We start from the raw sequence: 23,048 nt of genomic DNA, 5'->3' as shown, positions 1-23,048 counted from the left end.
CACTGATCTGATCAGACAGATGGGAAGCATCCATAGTTTTATCCAGTGGAAAAAAATATAAATCTATAAAGTTCAGATAAAACAAGCAGTCTGTTACAGGACAGTGATAGATGCCAACAGCTTGAATAAAGAAAATGGCAATCATAACAGAATGGAGCAAAGAATGCAGATGTGAGTTAGAGTTTTAAGCAGTAAAGTATGCAAATAATTTGGTGTGTATGTATATGAGCACAAACCACCAAACTAGGAAATAAAATGCTACAGTACTGTGGAAGCTAGGGTTATGAACAGTGTGTGAAAATATTTCTGTGCGGTATAAAGAAGAGGGAAAAAAAAAACCAAAACAAAACACAAGGAAGGTCAGATATAGCTACTCCAGGAAGATAAAGCTTATTTATACCATCATAACTGAAATATTACAGTACTACAAAAGTGTACTGTGCATCTGTGCTCCTGTAAAGTTAAACAATAATAAAACAGTCCAGAAAACACACCTAACTGGAGTTCTACAAATGCAAATCCTCTTCATTAGAGTATGAAGGTCAGCATAAGGGTTGACACAACACTCACTCATAAGATCTTAAAGATTAACAGGCCAAAAATTTGATCCCGTGTAGACACCTCTGTACTCAAGTCAAGCATAATGCCTTAACTCTGCTTAGACTTCAACATCTTAAAGTTTCTATTCAGCCAAGCAGATTGAAACCCCACCCATTTGCCTGTAAAGTTTCAAAATTTGTCTACAATGGGAGACTATGGAGTGTTAACAATGATGACAGACTGTAAAGGAGAAATAACTAAAAAAACCCTGAAATCCCAACAGTGTTCTTTCAAAACCTACTGCTGCAATAAGTTTGTTTATGCAAAAAGAAAAACAAAGGACTATCCTCTAGTAGTGGAACAAATACTGTGCAAGCATCATGAAATTACACCCTCCTAGGACTACAAGTTTCAAGGACAACCATCTCTAGCAACAGTCATAGCCTCATATTAAACAGAGAATCACTTACCAGGCCAATGATGGTGATAGGTTCACTTCCAATAACCAGGGCTTGAGAGTGTCATCAATAAGGACATCAAAGCCATACAGCTCTAAAAAACACAGTGGGCACTGTAAGATTTCCTTACTGCACCTTTAAACATTAGATAAGGTCCAACATTAGTCTCTATTGGGTCATTTATATGTACACAATTTATGTGAAATCCAGCGAACTCTCTAGGGCTGAACAAATAGTAACATTTCTCAAGTGGGGAATTTCACTTCCTCAGAATGAAGATTAAACATATTCTGTTGGGGGGAAGGGAAAGAAGGAACAATAAATGAGTCTCTAGAAATGTATTATAAAGAAAAATAAACTCTTTGCTGTCCACAAACTGTAGTTCATGCAAAATTTATTACTTGTTATCATGTAGAATTGACACAAGCACAGCAGGTACAACCTATTTCTTCCACTGAATCCTGGAAACAACGGAACATCATTCTCCTTTTCACTTTTTAATCCTTACGATCATTTTTCCAGTCAGCTATAGAACATCTTGCTTCTTTTAAGCATGAGCTTATTTTTTACTGTTTTTGTATGTTTTCCTGCAATAACCCCATAGGAGTGTTAAAGTCTTCTCCTCAGCAGCTCCACCTACATGGACAACCTCCCATAAGTCTTTATCTTAATTACAGCTTGCCACTTTGCAGTTTTGTTCTAAAACATTTCTAAGATATTACATGTGCTAAATGTGTTCTGCTCTACAAAGGTCATTTGAAGCCAGCTTCCTATTCCAAGACTGATTTTACTATTTCACTCTATACACATGTTCTAGTTTGGAAGGAGTCACAAGAAGGATTCTATGCAAAGACAACTTTAAATCTAAAGATGGTGTTAATGCTATTCACTTTTCCAGCATTAAGAAATACAGCTAGTGATCCTCAGGGCAACCTACGCACATTCTTTCAAAACACCACAGAACAGGGTATTGGCAGAGAAAAAGGATTTCCATGGAATTAACCAGTCCCCTAGTGCCTGGAGTGAAGGCAGAAGAATTTCTTTGCCATGCTGCTTTCCTTGAATTCTGGCCTTATCCTTTTGTCGCCTGCCTGACGTGGACACTGGCTCCGGGGAGCTGGACTCCTTGACAAGATCTTCCTATGTGGACAGCTGTGCGAGAGCTCATGTAGTTTATAATGGGAAGTTAATGAGCTGTAGGGGGGACTTGGACAGGGAGATCATGTCAGCAGAGTGAGTATTGCCTGCTCACTTTTCTAGACAGTGAAGCCAGACACTGAGTGGGAAGCAAAACAACAGAGAGTTAAGGAGTTGGTCCAATCCAAAGAAATGAGGCTGAATCCATGTTTGGCTCTCCTGCTCCCCAGACAGGAAAGGCTGCAGTAGAGGGAAAAGGAGGAGGTGGGAATCGTAAGCGTAAACATTAGCTAAGGATTTCGACCCAGAAGCAACTTCTGATTATTTTAATGCATTGTTTCAAAATACAGTCTCAGGTTTGGTGAAGACCTGTGTCTCTTAATGGCATAGCAAACTCCAGTGAATAGGCAGCCCGTGGCAGACTTCTCTGATGTGGGCCTGTGACAGCTGCTGGTCTGCAACCTACCAACCTCAGTCAGGAAGCAGAGCATTTTGTTCTGACTAGCTGCAGCTTCTTTTGCTGCTGGCTATTCTCTCCCCTCTGCCCTGAAAAGGACCTTTGCTAGTATTTTGGCTTCTCTGGCTTTGTTCTCCTCTCCCACACTTTTCTCCCTTCCAAACCTCTTGTTCTTTAAATCTTCCTCTTTCCCACCCTGTTACTCACTTACTCCATCCACTTACAGAAATATATATGGGAAATCTCTTGATCTTAGTTAGCCCTGACCATGCTGTCAGTGCTTTACACTCTTTTTTCTTATGTCTGCCTTCTTTATTAGGACAGTAAGCTCTTCAGGGTATCCCTGTTGTCACAATTCCATTGTTAAACAGATACATTTAATGCCATCTGCAATGCCTTAGGGTCTCCTAGGAAAACTCCACTGCTGCTCCATAATGCCCATGATCTCACATATTCTAGGTCATATCTATAATCCCTAGACTGATGATGCTGCTACCTCAAGGCATCAGGAACAATGCAATATCCATTTTCTGGCAATAGAATCAAGCCTTGCAGGTTCCCACATAGACCTTAGGACAAAGGGGGCCTCAAACCTGCCCAGGATACTCGGGCACAAACAGAAGATAAAAAACATGTGGTTTCAGCTGTCCTAGAGTATCTCCTTGGCCCTCTTCCACATTTGGAAAATGCACTACTTGGGTTATACACAGAAGTATCATTTCTACTGTAGAACTCCACTACCATTTGTGAAAAAATTAGAAAAAAATTAAAAATGCATAGGCAGCACAAAGATACATGATCACAGCAAAAACAGAAGTTAATCCTCTGCAATTACCAACTTAAGCAAGACTGCCATTTCCCTCTGTAGAGAGTAAACTAAACAGAATGAAAGACAAATGCATGCCTCAGGGTGTGGCAATGGTAGGTTTACTACAACCCACTTTGTATCACTATTGTTATTAAGAGAAGAACAGCAGAAACTAAGAAATCAAGCTTCCACAGTTCCCTTGCTCCTCTCCTCTTGCTACTACAATCCACAAAAACATGTTTCACCCTCAGTTTGCTCAAGGCTGGAATTTTATCAGGAGGTAACAGCTGTTGCCAAGACTCAGCAGGAATAGCCTGCTTCTCCCCTCTGACGCCCCCAGAGCAGTCACTGATGACTGAGATTCCCACCCTCCCATAAGAAAGGCTAGCTTCTGACTGAAGTAACTAACACCAACAATTCAGATGGAGATTTTTTTTGCCAGTGTTGTTATTTAAGACTAAGAGGAAGACTAGACACATGGTCTTAACCTATTTGGTTCTGGTAAAATACCATGTACTACATATATGGCTTATAATCTAGTAAAAACTGCACTGGCATGCTCCTTTAGAAAATATCCCTAAAGAATCTGCTATTCTTTGTAAACCTAAAACTAAGTCACAAGTGATATCCTGGTAGGGCAAAGAATGTTTTTGTGATTTTGCATAGAATGAATAAACTCAATTCCTAGAGGGTTGCTATAATTCTGGTCTTTGTTTTCAGCTTGTTCACTGGGGAAAAAGGCATTTTACTGCAAAGTACATATTCTGCAATTGAATGGAGGCAATCTGAGGTTATGAAAGGACACACATACTGAAAAAAGCTGCACAGTAGCTGCATACAGCTCTTTTCCTTTTGCAATAAAAACTGATCATTTTAAGCAGGAGTATATAGACATTTCTAATGCAAGGAACTTCACCTGTGCCACTGAAATTCACGACATCCTTTTTTCCTTCCTACTTTTTCTGTGCTTTATAGAAAGGTACCCTGCAGACCATGCTTATAGACAACATGCATCAAGAAGCTTGTTTAGAACTTAACTGTGATTTGATTTCATCCAAAGCAGCAGTCAGTGCAAGACAAAAAAATCTTCTCAAAGTATAGTGACAGGCATAACAGCTTTGTTGAACATAGGCTTCAGAGACTACCTAGTATCTTGTAAATGAACTCCATTTTATCCATCAATGAACTCCAACTCTTTAGCTAGTGAGGTACATGTTTCAACCAGTAGCGCACATCTTAACTGGAGCAAATTTACATCTTGGGGGCTATCACAATCAGGTCCCAAATAATTCCTGTTACTCTACAATAGGCTAGTATAACAGTTTAGGCTTTGATAAGCAAAAGGCCTCACTGTGTCATAGCAAGGAATAGAATAGAAGCCTCTGCTCTGGATATCAAAAGCTTTGGTGCTGTCATCTTGTGTGGGAATTTCCCTTGCACTCCAAGTAATATAGCTTCACTTCCTTTTTTTAGATAAAGGCTATACATCCCAGTGTTACTACAGGAAAGGACCCAACAAGAGGGGATGGAACTGTTTCACATGATGGTGATCTTTGCTTTGAGATGCAGCGTGCACCTGCCAGAGTTTGTTATATTAGCTTGGCCAAACGTGTAATTACTTCACTTAGAGGCCCTTTCCTCACAATAACCAGGGAAAGCCTTTCGCTTACAAGATGACTTCTTCAGCCTTTTCACCTTCTCCTAAAGGACACTTGGTCAGATTACCAATAGAAGGCTTCAGAAGTAGGCTAATTTCATAATCATAAACCATCCTGAGTTGGAGGGGAAGTTACCCATAAGGATGGGTAACCTCCTCAGAGGACTACCTAAAACTAAGCCATATAACTAAGAGCATTGTCAAGATGCTTCTTGAACTCTGACTGTGTTGGTGCTATGATCACTTCCTTGAGGACCTTGTAGTGACAGACCAACCTCCCAGTGAAGAACCTTTTCCTAATGTCCAATCTGAACTTTCCCTGATGCAGCTTCATTCCATTTCCTCATGTCTGACTGCTGGTCACCAGAAAGAGGAGACCAGCACCTCCCCCTCTGCTGCCCCCCTTGAGGAAGTTGTAGGCCATGATGGTGTCACACTTCAGCCCTCTCTTCTCTTAGCTGAACATGCTAAATGACCTCAGCCACTGCTTCGAAGTCTTGCCCTTGAGACCTTTCACCGTCTTGGTTGCCCTCTTTCTACATAAACAACTACTTCCTTTGGTGAAGAGAAGACTACAGTTGTGCTCATCACCTGTAACAGCATCATCAGTACCACCCTTCTACTCTGAAGTCAGAAAAGGTAATGAGGCCATCTTTAAGGCTAACATCAATGAACAGGAGTCTTGGTGCAAACTGGCAGCATTTATAATCCTAATCTTACAGGGCAAATAAATTATCACCCAAGAAGGAGAACGTTCTGAATACCAACACATAAGATAATAGTGAGAAAAGAGGTTAACATCCCAATAACCACTTTTGGACACAATTTAACTTCTCTTATGTCACTGAGGAACAGAAGAGTAGATATACTGCTGTGTGTTCTTCAACAAATTCAGGTGGCCAAATTAAGAAAATGCAGTAGCAGGTAGATCAAATAAAAAGCCAGCTGATTCCATAGACACATGGGTACATGAGGTGAAGGAGAGAGAATGTTTCCCGACTTCATCAGCCCAAGTTCTTCTGATTTCAAGCTCCTGAACTCCAACATCCTTTGCCCCAAGCAAACGAGGAGACAAGAAACTGGTGTTCTTCACTTCTATATTCTCATCCATCTGCTAAGACCTTAATGTCACTACAAGAACCAATGGCAGTAGAAGATGGAATGTGAAGCCAGGACTAATTCAGATTTTGGCAAAACAAGTCTACTGATGATAAACTGATAATTCTGGTAATTTCTTTATGGCTATTTTTGAAAGAGTTAATTCTTCTGAGATCTGCCTCAGCACCCTTAGAAAGAAAATTGGTGCTGCCAAGCCCAGAGCAGCTTCCTAAGGAAACCAGAAACTTTTTGCACCACTATGGATCCTGACTTTTTCAGCTGACCTCTGGGTAATAAATCATAAACAATCAGATAAGTACCATTTAAAGCTACGAAGTGACAATTAAGGAAAACAGTGCAGGGAGAGACCCCTACTCCAACAGAAGCTATCACTAGAAGCCCTATCCCTTGACCTTGTTTTACTCCTCAGCTAACAGCTTTGCTAAATTCTGAAGATATAAATATGTTATAAAATCTACCTTGACACACTGGGTCATCAAAAGACCTGTTCTGAAAGGTACAGGGCTCCCCCGAGTCTGATGGTAGCCAGAAAGCTCTAAGAACAACTTTTTTTTTTAATTCAAAATGGCATCTTTATATACTGACTTTAAAGCAAAGACTGACAGTACAGATACAAAACCAGAATTAATTAAGCTTTGCATAAGAAGATAAGTGTAGGGAATACCTGTTCGGCTTTTTCTTGACATGCCATCTATGAAACCTGAATAACATACAGGATATGTGTATGGCTGACTAAAGTCTCTGATCAGGAACTCACTGATACTCGTGTCAAGCAAGTCTGCACAGGAATTCCTTACGAATCTCAATTTTTGTATTGTCCACTGTACATTGTCCATTGTACAAAGTCCACTACAGAGCAGGTCAGCACTCTTACTCAAACAAGTGAACTACTACAACTACAAAAATTAAATGCTCATGAAGAACATCAACATAGATGGCTGAGAACTGGTGATTAGATACAAATGAAGACATTGTAAAGCATTTAGCTCCAGGTCAGCATGACTCCAGTAGCACAGTAATCCTTTTGTTTGCACTATACCATCTTAATGCAAATGTGACTAGAAGAATAAGTCTGCCCAATTCAGCCTTAGGACAAGAACAGCCAAGAAACCCAGGGCTTTGATGGGATCAGCAAACAAACATGCCTATTATCCTATCCTGCCCTACCTGCCTGACTGCAGAAGAGCTCAACAGTGTCGCTGCTGGGTTGACTAGAACTGGGAATGAAACATCGAACCTAAATTTTCTTCAGTAAGTTTCAGTAAGTTCAGAAAACAGTGCTACACTGGATGCTGGCAAAAATATGTGGTGTACCCAGTTGCCTTCATTTCATCCTCTACTAAACCACACTACAGAGACTGTCTGAAAGCAGTCTAACAAAGATCTCACTGCCATTTGTAGCCTACCCAAAGTGCTTACTCCAGAAGGTACAATGCAGTTTTTAATCAGCTTGCGTATATGTATGCCTGTTGTACCTCCTGCTCCCACTGAGCTATTATGTCCCTCAAAATCAGTGCAAAATACAGTTTCTCTTAAAGAAAGTTCCAAAGGCAACAACTCATCTGGTAACCAGCTTCAGGACAATGCATTGGTTCATAGTCCTGCAGCATGCCCTCCATTGGAGCTACTGATTAAGACAATTTTTACTTGAAGAATTACTTTACATTAAGAAAGGCTTGAGAACACATAGTTATTAATGTGTGAACAAGGCTGTAACAAAACCATGTAGTACTCACACTTCTTTCTGTGATATATATTTCAGAGGAACAAAGCTACTGAGCATCCCAAGTCCTCTGAGAACTTATTATTACTAGAATGTGGTAAGCAGCTGACATGACATGGCCAAAAGGGGACTTGCTACAATCCTTCCACAAATTGTCATCAGCACTCCACTTTGACATTACAAGAAGAATCATCCTGACATACCATTCGTTCTTTCTAGGAAAGCGCAGATAGCTGGAACCATACAGACTGTCTCACCAGTCTTATTTTAGAACATGAAGAAGTCATGAATGGAATCCAGAAAACAAGTAAATTACACTTAAAAAACAGCAACAACAACAACCAAACAAGCACTTTCTTGTGAACGGAACAAAGGGCCACAGCAGTACACTAACCTGTTAGAGAAATAAAGCTGGCAACCTAGTCTAGACAAATAAGTAATTGAGATTTAATTTTTAGGAAAAAGGTATCAATTGCGCTGTAGTCCTATTCCTCAGGACACAATTACAAAAAGTAAAGTAGGATATACAGTAAGACAGTTATAGCCTTCTATAAGCTTTCCAAATATGAATCTATTTCTGCATATGAATCTCAAATACAGGTTTCTGGAGTCTGAGATACCTTCCAAATTATCAGACTTTCTCAGGACATGGATGCAACTTCATAGTCCACAGACTAAAAAGGAAAAACAAAACAAAACAACCAAACAAAAAAGGCTCTAGGGAGCCTCTGCATGCTGCCTTGAAGTCTTCATTCCCTCTTTTCTTCCTCATGTATGAGTTCAGCCATTCTAAACATTTCCAACTAGAAAAACTGCCTTTTTTATGACAGGGGGTAAAAGTGGCACAACCAAAGAGTGTTAGAAAAAGACACATGGATGAAGAATGATCCATACAACATGACAAGGGCAGTTCAAATCCTTGGGACAAGGACCACCACTTAATTGTGGGGGAAGGTGGCAGAAAGTACTGAGCTCTAGAAATGCCTCAGGCTCCCTTGGGAAGCAGTATGGCTCCTACTTAAGCTTTCTTTCCTGGGAAGCTCTTAATTGATGTTTACACTGAAATAAATGGAACAAAACAGTTTATTTGTGGGGGAGCATCTGAGAGGGTGGTTAGTGCAGCCCTGGGGAGGCAGCAGGAAGTGGGATAACCTCAGAGCCAGGCCCAGCAGAAAGTACATGAGGAACATTAGTTTCCATATACAGTTCAGAGTAATCTAGAGAGAGAAGTACAGAAAGAGGCAAAGTTATTAGTGCGCTTTTTTTTTTTTTAAATACAGTTTATGGTATTTCTGGAGTAGCTGATAAATTGCTACTTTAGTAGTAGTGTTACCTAAGCCATAAATCCCCTGTGGGTTGAGGTTCTCCAACTCTGAACAAATGCATCAGAGTCAATCAGGAGAAGTTATATTCAGAGAGGTAGATAGTTTGGCAGGTAACCAAACAATGTGTGGGCCATAGCTCCTCCTTGATTCTTGACTGCTTCATCACCTCTTACCCCAGTATGACAACATTTATGTCAGAGTTGAAAGCTGCAGAACTGTCAATACTCAAGTGCAATGCAAGGACCATGCAAATGGATTTACCTGTCACAGCTAGTTAAATATAAAAATCTCAAAATCTAAATACAAGATAGCTTACTTAAGCCAAGCTTGGTCTCAGGTTTAAGCACTGAAAATAATTCTAGACTCATTTCCCTTGCCTTTTGTGCATGTATCCATATGAGCAAAGGGTGGCTAAAAGCAGAAGGAGGCCTCTTTAGGGAAGGTTGGGAAGGAGCCACTGGAAAGCGGGACAAGGCACACTGTGGTACCAGCCGCTGCTTTCTGAACCTACTCCCAGCAGCTGCTGCCAGCGAGTTCTCAAAGCCCTTTTTCAGCACATAGTTCTGCATCCAGCCTCAGCCAGAAATAGGCTTTGACGCCACCATGCGTTACTCTCGCACAAGCACAAGCCCCACGACCGTCACTCCAGGTACTACATTACACATTCCTTCCTAGTCCTCAGATGTGTGTAGGACAATAATACAGAACTATGTTGGACTAGATGACTCAACAGAAAATCTAAAGGGATGTTTAATCACCCACAGCGCCTTTTCAAGGGTGCTAGTGGGTCAGTAACTTCAACTTCCCAGCACTTTTCCAGTCCCCTTTCTAGTCCCTTTTCATCATCCCATTTTCTAGCATGAGATTCTGATGAATGACACTAGCACAGTGGCAACTGTGATTCAACATACCTTGCCTCCACATAGGCCTATACTGAGAAAAATCCTTGCAATAATGAATGAATGTTTCTCCACAGCAGAAGTTTCCTGGTAGCCTCCTGGAAGTTTCCTAAAGCTGGACATTTCAAACAGTACTCAACAGCCAATGAACAAAGATGCTTCCAGGGCCTTACCAAAGCAGCTACCACGATGTGACAGAAAAGTTTTACAAGCTGTGGCAATGGCCAGCTCAGCGGAAACTACGGTCTTGATAATCAGGTCCTCCACATTGGCCATCAGTTCTGCAAGGAGGGAAGTAGAGAAAAAAAAAAGAAAAAAGTAGATTGTTAAGTAGCATACAATATCTAAAAGAGCATGAGATTATGCAGATAGACAGATACCTTTGTGAACCAAAGCACATGAGAGCCTATGGATGACAAAGCCATGGCGTCTAGAAATCCATGCAAGCGTAAGTATCTAGATACATGCACAAGTATCCTAGTGCAAAAATGCTCACAAATGAGAGTGATAGAAATGGATATATGTAAAATGCAAGTAAGCAGAAACATGTGGCAAGCACATCAGCACAAGTCAGCTGGAGTCTGCTCACCACCCACTCGTAGTATTACAAAGGATTAAACAAGAGGGGGTTAGTGAGATAAGCCCTTAAACTACAGAGAATAAGCCATACCAACTGAGATACAAAAGTTTTTCTTGGCGACTTCTGAGAACTATTTTGTGATGTTGCACCTTCCTCTAAAGCAGCTGTTCCCATACTATGATTCACAAATCATTTCAAAATTACATGACTGGTGACAGCTCCCAGTCCTGCTGACCTACGGATATCTGCGGTAAGGACACTCTCCAGATCCTCTGTGAGCCTGTAAACAGAGCTCAGGAACAGGAATCTGAGCTGACAGAGGGAGGTTGGAAAAGATGCATATTAGATGTAGATCTGGATTCTACACTGGGCTTGGGATGAGTCATGCAATAGAAAGAACACCACACTTAGTTTCTGCTTTCAAGGACAAGCAACAGAAGAGTGAGAGGAAAAAGGAATGAACAAATGCTAGAGTCCTAGTCTGAAAAGTTCCTTGGGATGATAGGACAGCCTTTTCCACCCCTCAGAGCACAAGCAAACACACAAGACCACCAGCAAACCCACACAGACATTTGGTAATCCCTGTCCCAAAGAACATCTAGTACAAACCACTTGACTAGAGAGACTGATTTAGCCCTATAACTTCTATTTCTCATGTTCAGATGATGACATGCAGGGACTTGAATAATTACAGAGGAGCATGCAAGTTAATTCAGATGTGAACTTCTGTTTCAGAAGAAAACTAAGTGGCATGGGAACATCTAAGTGCACATAAACATCCCAGAGCACAGAAGTCTTTCCAGCCCAGACAAGGCCAAGGCTTTATAGCCAGCACTCTGCCTCTATATAACAAGAACAAGATGCATCAGAGAAAGGTGCAAGAAGCCTTGTAAAAGGTAGATACAGAAACCTGCTTGCATTGCTCAGCAGTTTACTTAATAATTAAAAGTGTATGTTTTATACTTGAGGTTGGGGTAGGATGTGGATATTTATCAATATAAATAATTATGCAAACACATCTTACTGCAAATGCATGGTGCAAGTGACAGAACAGCCATGCACACATATGATGGGAAAAAAGTCTACTTCCATCTGAAAGCTAGGTTCAAAAGATTCAAACCCCTTCCTCTAACATCTAAGTATTCCCTGACAATATCTGCAATTTGGGCATAGCTGCTATCAGTAGTATTACTGATGTCTCAGTATCACAGGTAATTTATCATTTTAACGATATACCTGGATTTTGCTCTGTAGATGCATTTACTCCCAGCAGACCTGGCAAAGGTGTGGAAGAGGGAGCTATTTGATACAAAACATAGACTGAAATGAAAACACCCAGCAAAAACCTGAGCCATGGAAAGATGACACCACATCCAAGAGTCATTCAAACTGGCACAGCTCTCCAGAGGTTGGTCACTCATCAGACTGAACAGGCCATGGGAGCAGTAGAGGGAGGGAAGCTTTTAGAAGGAATAGAATGACCTTAAGAAACGGGAAATGTAGGTAAAATATTAAGAAACACACCCTGAGAAAGTCTCAGAATATTACTTGCAAAAAGGAAAACGGCAGGCCTCATCTTAAGGGATAGGACTCATCTCTGGGGACAGATTAAAAACGCACAGCTCTATTAAGTAAGCTGTAAGGAATAATGCTTCCCTCCACCCTGCTCTGGTGCTAAATGGGACTCACTGGGGCTCTTCTCTGACTTCTTAGGATTTGCACTACTGAGATGATTAAGATCCAACAAAGGAATAAAAGAACAAGATCTGTACTGACCTGCAGTGTCTCTCCCCTCCTGTTTTAAGTACCTCAGCATTGCACTCATGCTCCACTTGTTTCCATAATCCTCTATTTCAGGATCATCACAGCTAAAAATAAATGAAAGAAGCAAGTTGACACCACTGGCCTCTATGCATTTGTACCAGCCCTAGACCAACCTAGGTAAATTGACCTAACTCCAGAGATCAAGTTCAATTTTCCAGCCAAGTACCTGACATAATCTCCACTCTTCTTGTTGACACTGTAGTTGGTTAGATGCATGAACTGGTTTTTGATGTTCTTGGATGTTTGGTCATACCTCACTGTTGCAAACCTGTAAAGAGGGATAAAGATTCACAGTACTTCTTGAACAAGCAACACACTTGCTAAACATGACCTGCTACACAGACCACGCAACAACAACAGCTCAGAAGAGAACATGCGTAATTAGACTTCATCAAATGCAACACCTCCTCACAAAAAATTTAGTTTATTCCAAAGGACCACATCCAGGTCCCTTGAGTTCTCTTTTTCAGTCTTAGAGCACACATAATGTTAGGCCCATTTTTCTCAACTTCTTGGATTTGTGGTCCTTGGGCATCCAGCCCAAACAGCTTCAGTTTAGACAGTCAGTGTCACAGGCCCCTTCAATTTCACAATAGACCTACCATGACTATGTAAGATCCATTGGTTCTTGGAAATGCACACTATTCAGAAAAATTCTTCATATGCATACAACAGTCCATGCTTCCTGAAGCCTCATACAAGCACAGTTCAGTTCTTGTGTACGCCAAAGATGTCTAAGGAAAGGCTGAGGTAGGAACAGATTTCTACCACCAATAACTACACAGCCTACAGCTGCCGATCTTCTTCCTAAAGAGGCATCCAGGAAACCAGGTACAACCTGTGGGCCAGACCAGTTTGTCCAATAAGGTAGCATTTTTTTCAAGGTTGCTATCATTTTCAGGGACTACACAGCCTCTTCGTACCTCAAAGATGTCAGCTATCCAAGTACAAGGAATCGGACTGTAGGGAATATCAGTCAGGAGCAAGACACGCTCACAAGCTGATCTCATCTCTATTTGAACCTTCTTACAACCAACAATTTCACAGTTAAATCAGTCTGTTTATTACCACTGGAAACAGCGGTAGCCTCCTGACTAAAAGAAGTAACTCATCACCACTCCCTTAGCCATACACTACCCTAACAAGATGTTTGTATTGAAATGAATCAAAGAACTGACCCAACTGAAAAGTAGCCCATGATTTTGTTTTTTGAATTGAGAGATTATTTTTTTTTAATTTTTGTGTGTGTGTATATATGTTAAGGGGGATGCAGAGGGAACATGTGAGAAGGAGAAGGGTGTGAAAGAACAAGTGTACAGCTACAAAGCTGTATAAGCTGTAATTTTATAAGCTTCCCCTCCCTTCCCCAGCCCTTCAGTTGCCACCTAAGCTTATGTTATGGACACTTTCTTTCCTTACCTGCCCACCTTCATTTTACTGGGAACAGCAGTCAGGAAGACAGCAGGACTGTTTCTCTTCATAGCCACGCCAATTTAAAGTGTTTTAAATTACATATCGTGCTAAAATCACTTTCTAAAGGTGTAGTTGCATAATCAGCCTTTGTCAACCTAAAGATGCACTGCAGCTGAAAGGTCATCACCTGCTCAGTTGCACACTCCATCTGCTCAACTTGATCTGCTCCACAAATTACTGGACACATGCAAGTCAAATCACTTCACAGATCTGACTAATACCAATTAACTTACAACCAAACACTGGCACATCTCCTTTCAGACACCAGTGCTAAGATGCATAGTCAGGATGGAAAGAGGGCAGTGCCTCCATTTTAGGAGCAGGCAACAAAACAACTTGAAAAATAATCAAACATTGATCAGAGTACAATAGCTATTTGTGGCAACATTTGCAAAATTCTGCGTCCAGCCAAAGACATGCCAAAAAGTTAAATATAACTTAACAGATGAGTTCCAGTTGGAATGATGTACAGTGATCATGTAGTCCAACTGCATTAATTTTCTCTTTCTGCATGTAACCAATTCCTGTTTCAATATATGTTTTAGGCCATAGACTTTGGAGAAAAATAAATAAAACAGAAGATGAAGGGCAAAATCCAGGGCATCTGGACGGCAGAATGACCAATATGAGCCACTGCTAACCACCTCAGCTTGTAACTGCATGCATATTCTAGTTCAAAAAAACCAAAACAACACCAAGAATACATGTTCTTCACTCTAACCATCCTCCTACAGCACAATAGCTTAAAATGTCAACGTTTAGAAAGAAAGAAAGAAGAGCAGGAAATGGTAAAGCGGAAGTCAGACATCTGCTCTCCAAAGAAGCTCTGTCAAAAAGGAAAGAAAGCACAAAGAATATCACGATTAGTTGCAAGAAAAGGAAAGCAGATTTGGATGAAGCCTCAAAGCAGGAAAAAGGAGGCAGTGCTTGAGAAAAAGGGAAGAGGGAGGGGATTTCAGAGCATCTGGCTCCAAAGAAGTTAGTGTCCAGAAAAGAATGCATCCACAGTTTGCTTTATTAGTAGTCACATCTCTTCATCCCTATCCCATTATTTTCTGTACTTCAGAAGAAGCTGAACTATACAATGATATCTGACAGGATACACAAAAAAATCCCTTCCTTTTGAAAGAACTGCCAAAAAAATAATTTCTCAGTGAAAATGAAACCACTACTTCCCTCACTTTGTAGCCATTTTGAGAAATACCTCTCCACAAGACCTGTATCAGCAAATCCATTAAACTGCTCACCAGTTTAAATCTATCCTGAAATACTCAGGTGGGAGCAGAAAAGAACATTCATTATGTAAATAACGCTACGTGTCAAGGTTAGAAAACTGAAAAATATTTTGCACTCTATTTTTTCTGAGCTTTAACTACATATGAAGTCAGAGCAGCTGACAACAGAAAAGTCTGAAAATTTCAATCCCTTTTCCACATATTTCTACAGCCAATAGCGTTTGAATATGTTCCCAATTTAACAGTAAATTTCTTGGATTTAGCATATCTGTTTTGAAAACAGTGACAACAGCTCTATTGTATATTTTCTTAATTGTGATTTCATCATCTATACCTTAACAGTCATTTACTGGCAGAATACTGAAAGCATTTGTTGATAGAAACTAGAATGGTTTTGGTTGGAAGGGACCTCAAAGATCTTCTTGTTCCAACCCCATGTCCTTGTAAAAAGTCCCTTCCCAGCTTTCCTGTAGGCCACCTTCAGGTACTGGTAGGTGGCTTATGAGGTGTCCTTGGAGCCTTCTCTTCTCCAAGCTGAACAACCCCAGCTTTCTCAAACTATATTCACAGGAGGAGGTGCTCCAGCCCTCTGATCATCTTTGCTGGCCTCCTCTGGACTCACTCCAAGAACTCTAAGCCCTTTGTGTGTTGGAGGCTCCAGAACTGGACACAGTGTCCCAGGTGGGGTCTCATCAGAGCAGGGTAGCAGCAAAGAATCACATCCCTTGAGCTGATGGCCATGTTTATTTTGATGCAGCCCAGGACAAGGCTGGCTTTCTGAGCTTGTAATGCATACTGCCAGCTCATGTTGAGCTTCTCATCAACTAACACCCCCAAGTCCTTCTCCTCAAGGCTGCTCTCAATCCATTAAGATAATAATAATTTAATAATAATAATAATAATAATAATAATAATATGATAATATGCTTTCAGCCAGATCCTGGAAGATACTGAGCATAAATAGCACACTATTTCACAAAGTCATGGCTTCCTTGATACTCTTGAAGCAGAGGACAATTCGGTTTACCATGCTTATAATTTTTTTTTTTGTAGTTTTGCACTTAATCAGAAATATGAGGATATGAACCCCTGGAAGACAGAAACAACACTTCTAGACAACGCTACTGCTTTACCTTGCAATGCTCCCATTAGATTCCTTCTACAGAGAATGTCCTCAATTATTAGGTCATTTGGGCCCCATGAGCATAAAATTTATATTTCTGCAGAAACTGAGTTTCATAAGGGATTTCAATGTGTTTTAGAGCTCTCAGTACCTACACTTTCTCTTCAATGCTGTCTTTTTAAGGGATATCATGGGACAGTTCAACAATTTAACAAAATGTTAAATGACTCAAATCTTCTACCAAAAAACCAAGCTTTAAATATCAGAATCAATGTCAAGTTTCTCAAACAGCTTGTTTGACAGCCTTACTGGCTACATGCTAAGTGCAAGTCTGCAAATGGAAAATGCCAAATTATTTCTAGAGCTTCTCTCAATAGCCTCTGGATGTTAGAACAGTGATCAATCACAAGTATAATACTGGCAATAGCCCACATCCTTACACTGTCTTTCTTACTTGCTTGGTAAGGAGGAGCATTACTACCCTTGAAATACCAGTTACAACTACCTTCAGTGCTCTACAGTTCTACAGTTTTTCATACTATACTACTTTGTATTTTTCTTCCACTGTAGCAACAAGGATACTCATCCACCACACTTGTTCTCTCCAGGAAAGACAAGAGGCTTGCATGCTACAGAACATTGTGCATAAACAGAAATCTACAGATTATTTTTAATGACACTAAGGTCATAGAAACAGGCCTTACATTAGGAGTTGAAAGCAGCAAAACTTCAAGGCTTTGAAAATTTGCTAGGTGTTAGCCCAAAATTAGAATAAGCTCTTGAGAAATCATACCATCTTTTAGAGGATTATTTAGTTTTTGGGACCTTCTCCTTCTACTTCATTCCATTCCCTATCTTTACAAATTTCAGCCAACCCACTTCCCATTTCACTTCAGGGGCCCCTCTTTTCCAATTTTGGGTCACTTCTAAGGATAGAATATTTGTCACCTAAAAGGTAAGGGCTAAGATCCTAAAAGCAATTTAGAAAACATATTGAAAGGTGGCACAGAAAATAAAGGGTAAGTTTGATGTTTTCCCAGTAACACAACTTACCATAAGCACATACTGCATGAGCTATTTTCCTAAGTACTAAAGGCTTCATGCCCAGGTATCTCATATTGCTATAATCCAGCCAGAGTGATGAAGGCACAAATAACTGAGGCCAGGTCATCATCTGCCAGGATAGAACTGTTTCCTAGCCAAAGCATTACTCGTGGATGCTGCTATGTGGGAGCATTCAATCATCCAGGAATCCAAGAGTACTCCTAAACTGTAGGGTGCACTCTCCACACGTGGAGGCACATCTTCAGCCAAAGGCAACTATTCTATTAAGTAAAACTCTTTGAAGTAATATATTCTGCTCACTAACATGACCTTTCTCACTCTGCTTCAAGAAACTTACTTTCTGTCACTGTGATCTGATCTCAACCAAGTTTTGGACTACACCACAGGCTGGTAGAGATCCAACATATTAATATGACTGTGTATTGTTGGTTATTAAGTTTGTGTGGTCTGAATGGATCCACACTGCTTTGAATTCTGACAAAGATTTTTCCTGTAGGACTTATCAAGTGAAAAAAAGAAAAATTAGGAACAGGTGACCTTTTCCACTGTTAGTCAGACAGGTTTCCTGCACTTCAGTGCATTCTTGTGACTCCACCTCATCTAAACAAGCAGTTCCTCTTGTTAACTGTCAAATATTACAGAGGTAATCAAGAAAGTAATGGATGTCTGTTTGGTATCCACCATCACAATATGAACTGTTTTGGCCTGAATTCAGGTTTGCTTTCTCCACAACACAGGTCCTGACCACAAGTTTTCAAAGTTGGATTTGTCCTGTGGTGACTGAGCTCTTTCACTTGTCAAAGGACTAGGGGGTGGGGGTGGAGGGGAGACAGGCAGAGGATTCAGGAGGAATGGTACCCTATCACAATGTTAACCTGTGTCACTTCTGTTACGTGTATTACACAGAGATAATATAACTGACAGCAGCAAGGGTATAGGAAGCACCTTCTGCTATCTTGAGGTTACACTCTGCTTGTATTCACTGTCTAAGCTGAACAACTCGTAGTATCAAAACTACTCACATTCATTAACTTGTTTCCCTGGCTTTCCTGCACTCCCATTCTCCCAAAGATCTTCCCCTTCTAATGAATCTTGTCCTTTAAAAATCTAAGCACAGGGATAAGTTAAGAAAATTAAAAACACCTAACTAATACAAGATTTTAGATTCCAAAAGCCTCTAAACTTAAATATTTTGGGAGAGCTTCTACCCAAATATATATCTGGAAATTGGAAAGGTTAAACAGAGGTTTACCGTGCAATGCTCAGTTTCCACAAAATTGCTGGCAGCAATATAGCCTCCCAGGCAGAAGCAGCAGCAATCACACTGCAAACAGCCCTAGCAACCCCCCTCCCTTTGATTGCAGCTGCTCTTTCCTCAGAAGGACAGAGAAGATGCCCTTCATTTCTGAATTTGAAACTTGTAATAGGGAAGTCACACATTCAATCATTCTGACACACCTGTCCATATCTCAGCCAGTCACAACCAAGTCACACAGGCACACGTTGGCTCAGATGAAGGCAAGTCAGTTCCCTTTACCAGCAACTACAGACTGCTACAAAGCTCACCTTCAACAACAGTACATTTGCCTTCCCTCTGGCTGCATTTTCTCTTGGGGCAAAGAGCAATCAAAAGCAAGCACCAGGGTGGCAGTAGTGGCATCCAGGTGGTCTGGGCAGCATGAACAGAAAATCTGGGAGGAATCTACTAATTCCTTCAGACTCCACAAGTAGTCAGCCTCCAGACTTACAATTGATCACCTGGAGGCATCTAAACTCCCTACCATGCTTCAGGCTTTCCCTGTTAAAAATCACCTTTGGCATTCAGATATTGATAGATTACTGCCCTCCTCCCAGTCTTGTAAGAGTGCATTACTAGCCTAGGAAGACAGCTTGCGCTCTACCCTCCATAGGCTACCTACTCCAAAAGTAACATGCAGCACTTTGCCCTGTTGACCTAGCAATCCACAAAACATGTCACAGAACCCACACTGATCTCAAGAAATCCCTGAATCCACACCATGTCAAACTTCGACTGGCCCCTAACACACACCCCTACATCCCAAACAACCTACCCTTACGCTGTACATTCAGGAAGAACACTACCTGAGGGATTGTAAACTGCTCTTTGCTTTATCTTTACTTCAAGAAATTAAGTGACCAAAAGGTAAAGTTTGTCATATGCAAGTAATTTTGGAAATATATAAACTGGATCATTAAATATTTACATAAAATGTTACATAGTTTTTCATGAAACTTGGCAGCTTTGGAATGCTTATTTGAGACATCTAGCCAGGGCCTGGGAAAGGAGGAGAAAAGACCTAGAATGGGAAGAAGGAAAGAATAGTTAATCCCTTTTCTCTTAAATGAGTGCTACAGAAAAAGCACACATTATGATAGTCTTTTCCATGATTGAACACAGAGTTCCTGCCTAAATGTCCTGAAAATAACTAGTGTAGTGTTTCTGTAAGCACGCTTCTCACATTTTATGCTTGGCATCACTTTCTCAGTCCCTCTTCCCTCCCCTCCTCACACATTAGACTTTGGCTTCCCTAGCAGTCTATCAGCTGCCACTGGTAAAGGAACTAAGGCCACATAGAAAACTGTTTGTACCATTCACTACTCTTTATGATTCCCATTGAACTGCTGTTAAAATCAGGATGTAAAGAAACAAGACACCCTAAGGGAATTGTTCAATTGACTAGAACTGGTGAAGGAAAATTATAGATATTCCAGTTTTTTAACACTATCAAGGCCTAGACTCCAATATGCCACCTGGGAACCAGTACAGGACAGAAAATAGAAGTCTAGACACCACCACAATCTCCCTATCTCCTACATGAATATTTTCCACAGCATCCAGCTGATATGTCAATTAGCAATAAAATATGAATAGAAGCTAAAGTGCATAAGAGAAATACTAAACATAAAAATGAGCCTTCGTGACATCTCTATCATGGCAAAGTTTCTCTAACTGAAGCTGGACAAAATATTCAGTTAAATAACAAGATCCAAGAGCAGTTTTATCAAATGTCTGTAGGATCAGAAAAAAAAAACCACCTTATTTTCCTTTTCTATCTTTTCATAATAAATTTGAAACATTTCAACTTATGCACTGACATTAACAGGATTTTGAGCATGTGGAGCATAAGGAAATACCACGAGGCTGACTGAGCACTGGTAAAGGTTGCCCAGAGAAACTGTCAAGTCTCCCTCCTTGGAGGTATTGAAAAGCCATCTATCTGGCTATGGTCCTGAGCAATTGGCTCCACGTGGCCCTGCTTGAGCAAGGGAGACTGGACCAGATGACTTCCAGAAGTCCCTTCCAATATCAGCCACTCTGCAGTTCAGTTAAACTGTTTCTCACATTCTCTAGTTTCTCACTGTGCTGACTGTCCCCAGGAGCTGCCAGTCTCTCTTTCTTTAGTACACTGACCCTGTCTGTTAAGTGCAACAGTAGAGTCATGCAGTTCTACCCAGAGACCCACTATGACTCTCTAGATCACCTTCTGCCACCAAGACTGACTCAAAAGACTGGAGGTTGGGAGCAGAGAAAGGGGGAGAAGATAACTTGAGGAACATGAAAGATGAGAAGGAGTCTACAGAAGAGAACAAACATGACTCTGCTAGCTATAATTTAATTATCTTTCCTTCAGAATTTCCTAAAATATGCCATCAAAAAGACAGGTTGCTGAAGCTAAGAAGGCACACTTCTTTTTACTGGAGAATAGTGACACAATATGTCAGTATTAGAGCTCTATCACTTCATGTTATAGAAATATTGCTCAAGCAGTCATTTTCCCACTCCTTTTTTAAAAAACTGTTTCAACCAAAAGAGCAGTTTTGGTGAAGCTCAACAGGAGCAGGTTGTGCAAAACAAAACATTTGCTCAAGGACCCAAACTAAGAACCACAACCTATTCCACAGACAAGTGGGTATATACCATGACCCGCCATGGGAATCAGATGTAAAAACGGGCATCACTAGGCCACAAGTTTATATAATATATATGTGTGTGTGTGTGTGTATGTATATATTTATATTACATAGATATAATATATATAGTTAGCTTCCTGACTGAGTCCTAACTACCCAATTTTACAGAAGAAAATTCAAGGTAAAGAACACAGTCCAAAATCAAGTAACAGGTATACGTATAGGCAGCAAATATCTATATACAGACAGAGAGATCTTTCCCTTTAGTGATTCAAACCCTGCTTATCTTAATTAAAAAACAACAAAGCAGCAGAAAGTCTCCTGCCCTGATGCACCATCAGGGACATCTGGTGAAAAGCACTGCTCCACAGCATCTGTGTGTCTACTGTAGTCTGATCCCAAGTGTCCATGCAGAAGCCACTCACACTCCCTAAGAAACTTTAGCCTGACAGGCAGGGGTTACTGCAAGGGGGACAGGGATGCAGCTGGCTTTGGCCTAAGTGCAGCCTGTGAGGTAATGTGAATTCTTTGGCTCAAAGGAACCACCTGAATTCTTTGGAAACCACAGGAATCCAGCACAGAAAAGGTAAATATCCCAGCAGAGCCAGGGCTAATTAGGAAGTCAGGCTACTGAAGGAGAGGGCACTGTGAGGCTGAGGGTGATGAGCTCACGTGGCAGGATGGTGGCAGCTGCTGTGAAGCCCAGCTGTATACCATACCATTTTGGGAATTCTTGTGTCCCTCTGGGAAGTCTCCCTCAACTGCTATTTCCTAGGTCCTTTGCAAGAATATTTGCGTTTCAGCTCAGTTTTGCCTTTGTGGGTTGTTTTTTTAAATCTATTTTCAAATTCAGTGTAAATCTGACTAAGAAGTTCCTGCTAGGCTAGAACCCTTCCAGGCATTCAGGGTCAGAAATAAAGCTGCATAAACCTGCAAAAAAGTAGGCTATAGAGAAGTTTCCCCACAACAAGGAGCCATTTCACTATGAATTCCCCACACCATGTGTCAAGTCCCCATTATGTCTGCAGGCACCAAGCAACATAGGTCCACCAGACTCCTTTCTGTCCCACAGGGAGGTACACAGAAAGAGGAAAAAACAGACAGGAGAAACAGAGGCACCCTGAGTTTACAAAATGGGAAAGATTCACAAATAGCACCAGCTATTCCTGGCTCCATGTCCTCTTCAGCTGTACTTAGACACAAATCAGGCTTGTTAATTCTTTCCTTGTATAGATGCTGCTCCAAAAACCAGCATAATCCATCGATTCAACTGTTGGCCATAAGAGTAGCCTCCAGAATTCCAGATAACTGGGCTTGGTGAGTCACCTTCAAAACCATATCAAATTTTGTAATCTGTAGTTAATTATTAACAATGCACCTCTTACTCATACCAGGACATAAAAGCTATGTCAATAAATATAATCCATTGTATATTTTGGAAAGCTCAGATAAATAAAACTACCTAAATTTTTACCATATGATCAGATGACCAGGTTGGAAACCCTCAGGCAAACCTGGACCAATCTTTCCAAGTCATTCTCCACACCTATACTTTTGATGCAAATGTCTCAGCTACACTTCCCCAGGCTGTGAATCACAGATGGCCTATCTAGATGATAATTGTCCTTTCAAGCACCAAGTTACTAAACATCTGCCAATTTAACAAATGCATGGCAGCACACTTTGTCTATT

At 40.8% G+C, this 23,048-nt stretch overlaps 1 protein-coding gene across 7 annotated transcripts in view; it reads right to left on the bottom strand.

The window, feature by feature from the left end:
• The window catches only part of TTLL5 (tubulin tyrosine ligase like 5), a 135,460-nt gene that overhangs the window by 94,782 nt on the left and 17,630 nt on the right, over positions 1-23,048 (bottom strand). For all 7 annotated transcript variants that reach the window (XM_030452274.1, XM_030452280.1, XM_030452279.1 and 4 more), the window contains exons 10-13: positions 12,694-12,795; positions 12,480-12,571; positions 10,297-10,404; positions 1,011-1,092 (exon numbers count right to left, since the gene is read on the bottom strand). In XM_030452274.1, the coding sequence (XP_030308134.1) occupies positions 1,011-1,092; positions 10,297-10,404; positions 12,480-12,571; positions 12,694-12,795 (384 nt within the window). The remainder of the gene's footprint in view (positions 1-1,010; positions 1,093-10,296; positions 10,405-12,479; positions 12,572-12,693; positions 12,796-23,048) is intronic.

The sequence above is a fragment of the Calypte anna genome, chromosome 5A (assembly GCF_003957555.1).
Source record: "Calypte anna isolate BGI_N300 chromosome 5A, bCalAnn1_v1.p, whole genome shotgun sequence".
Taxonomy (NCBI): Eukaryota; Metazoa; Chordata; class Aves; order Apodiformes; family Trochilidae; genus Calypte; species Calypte anna.
Note: the sequence above shows the minus strand (reverse complement) of the source record. Positions and strands in the feature narration are given on the sequence as shown.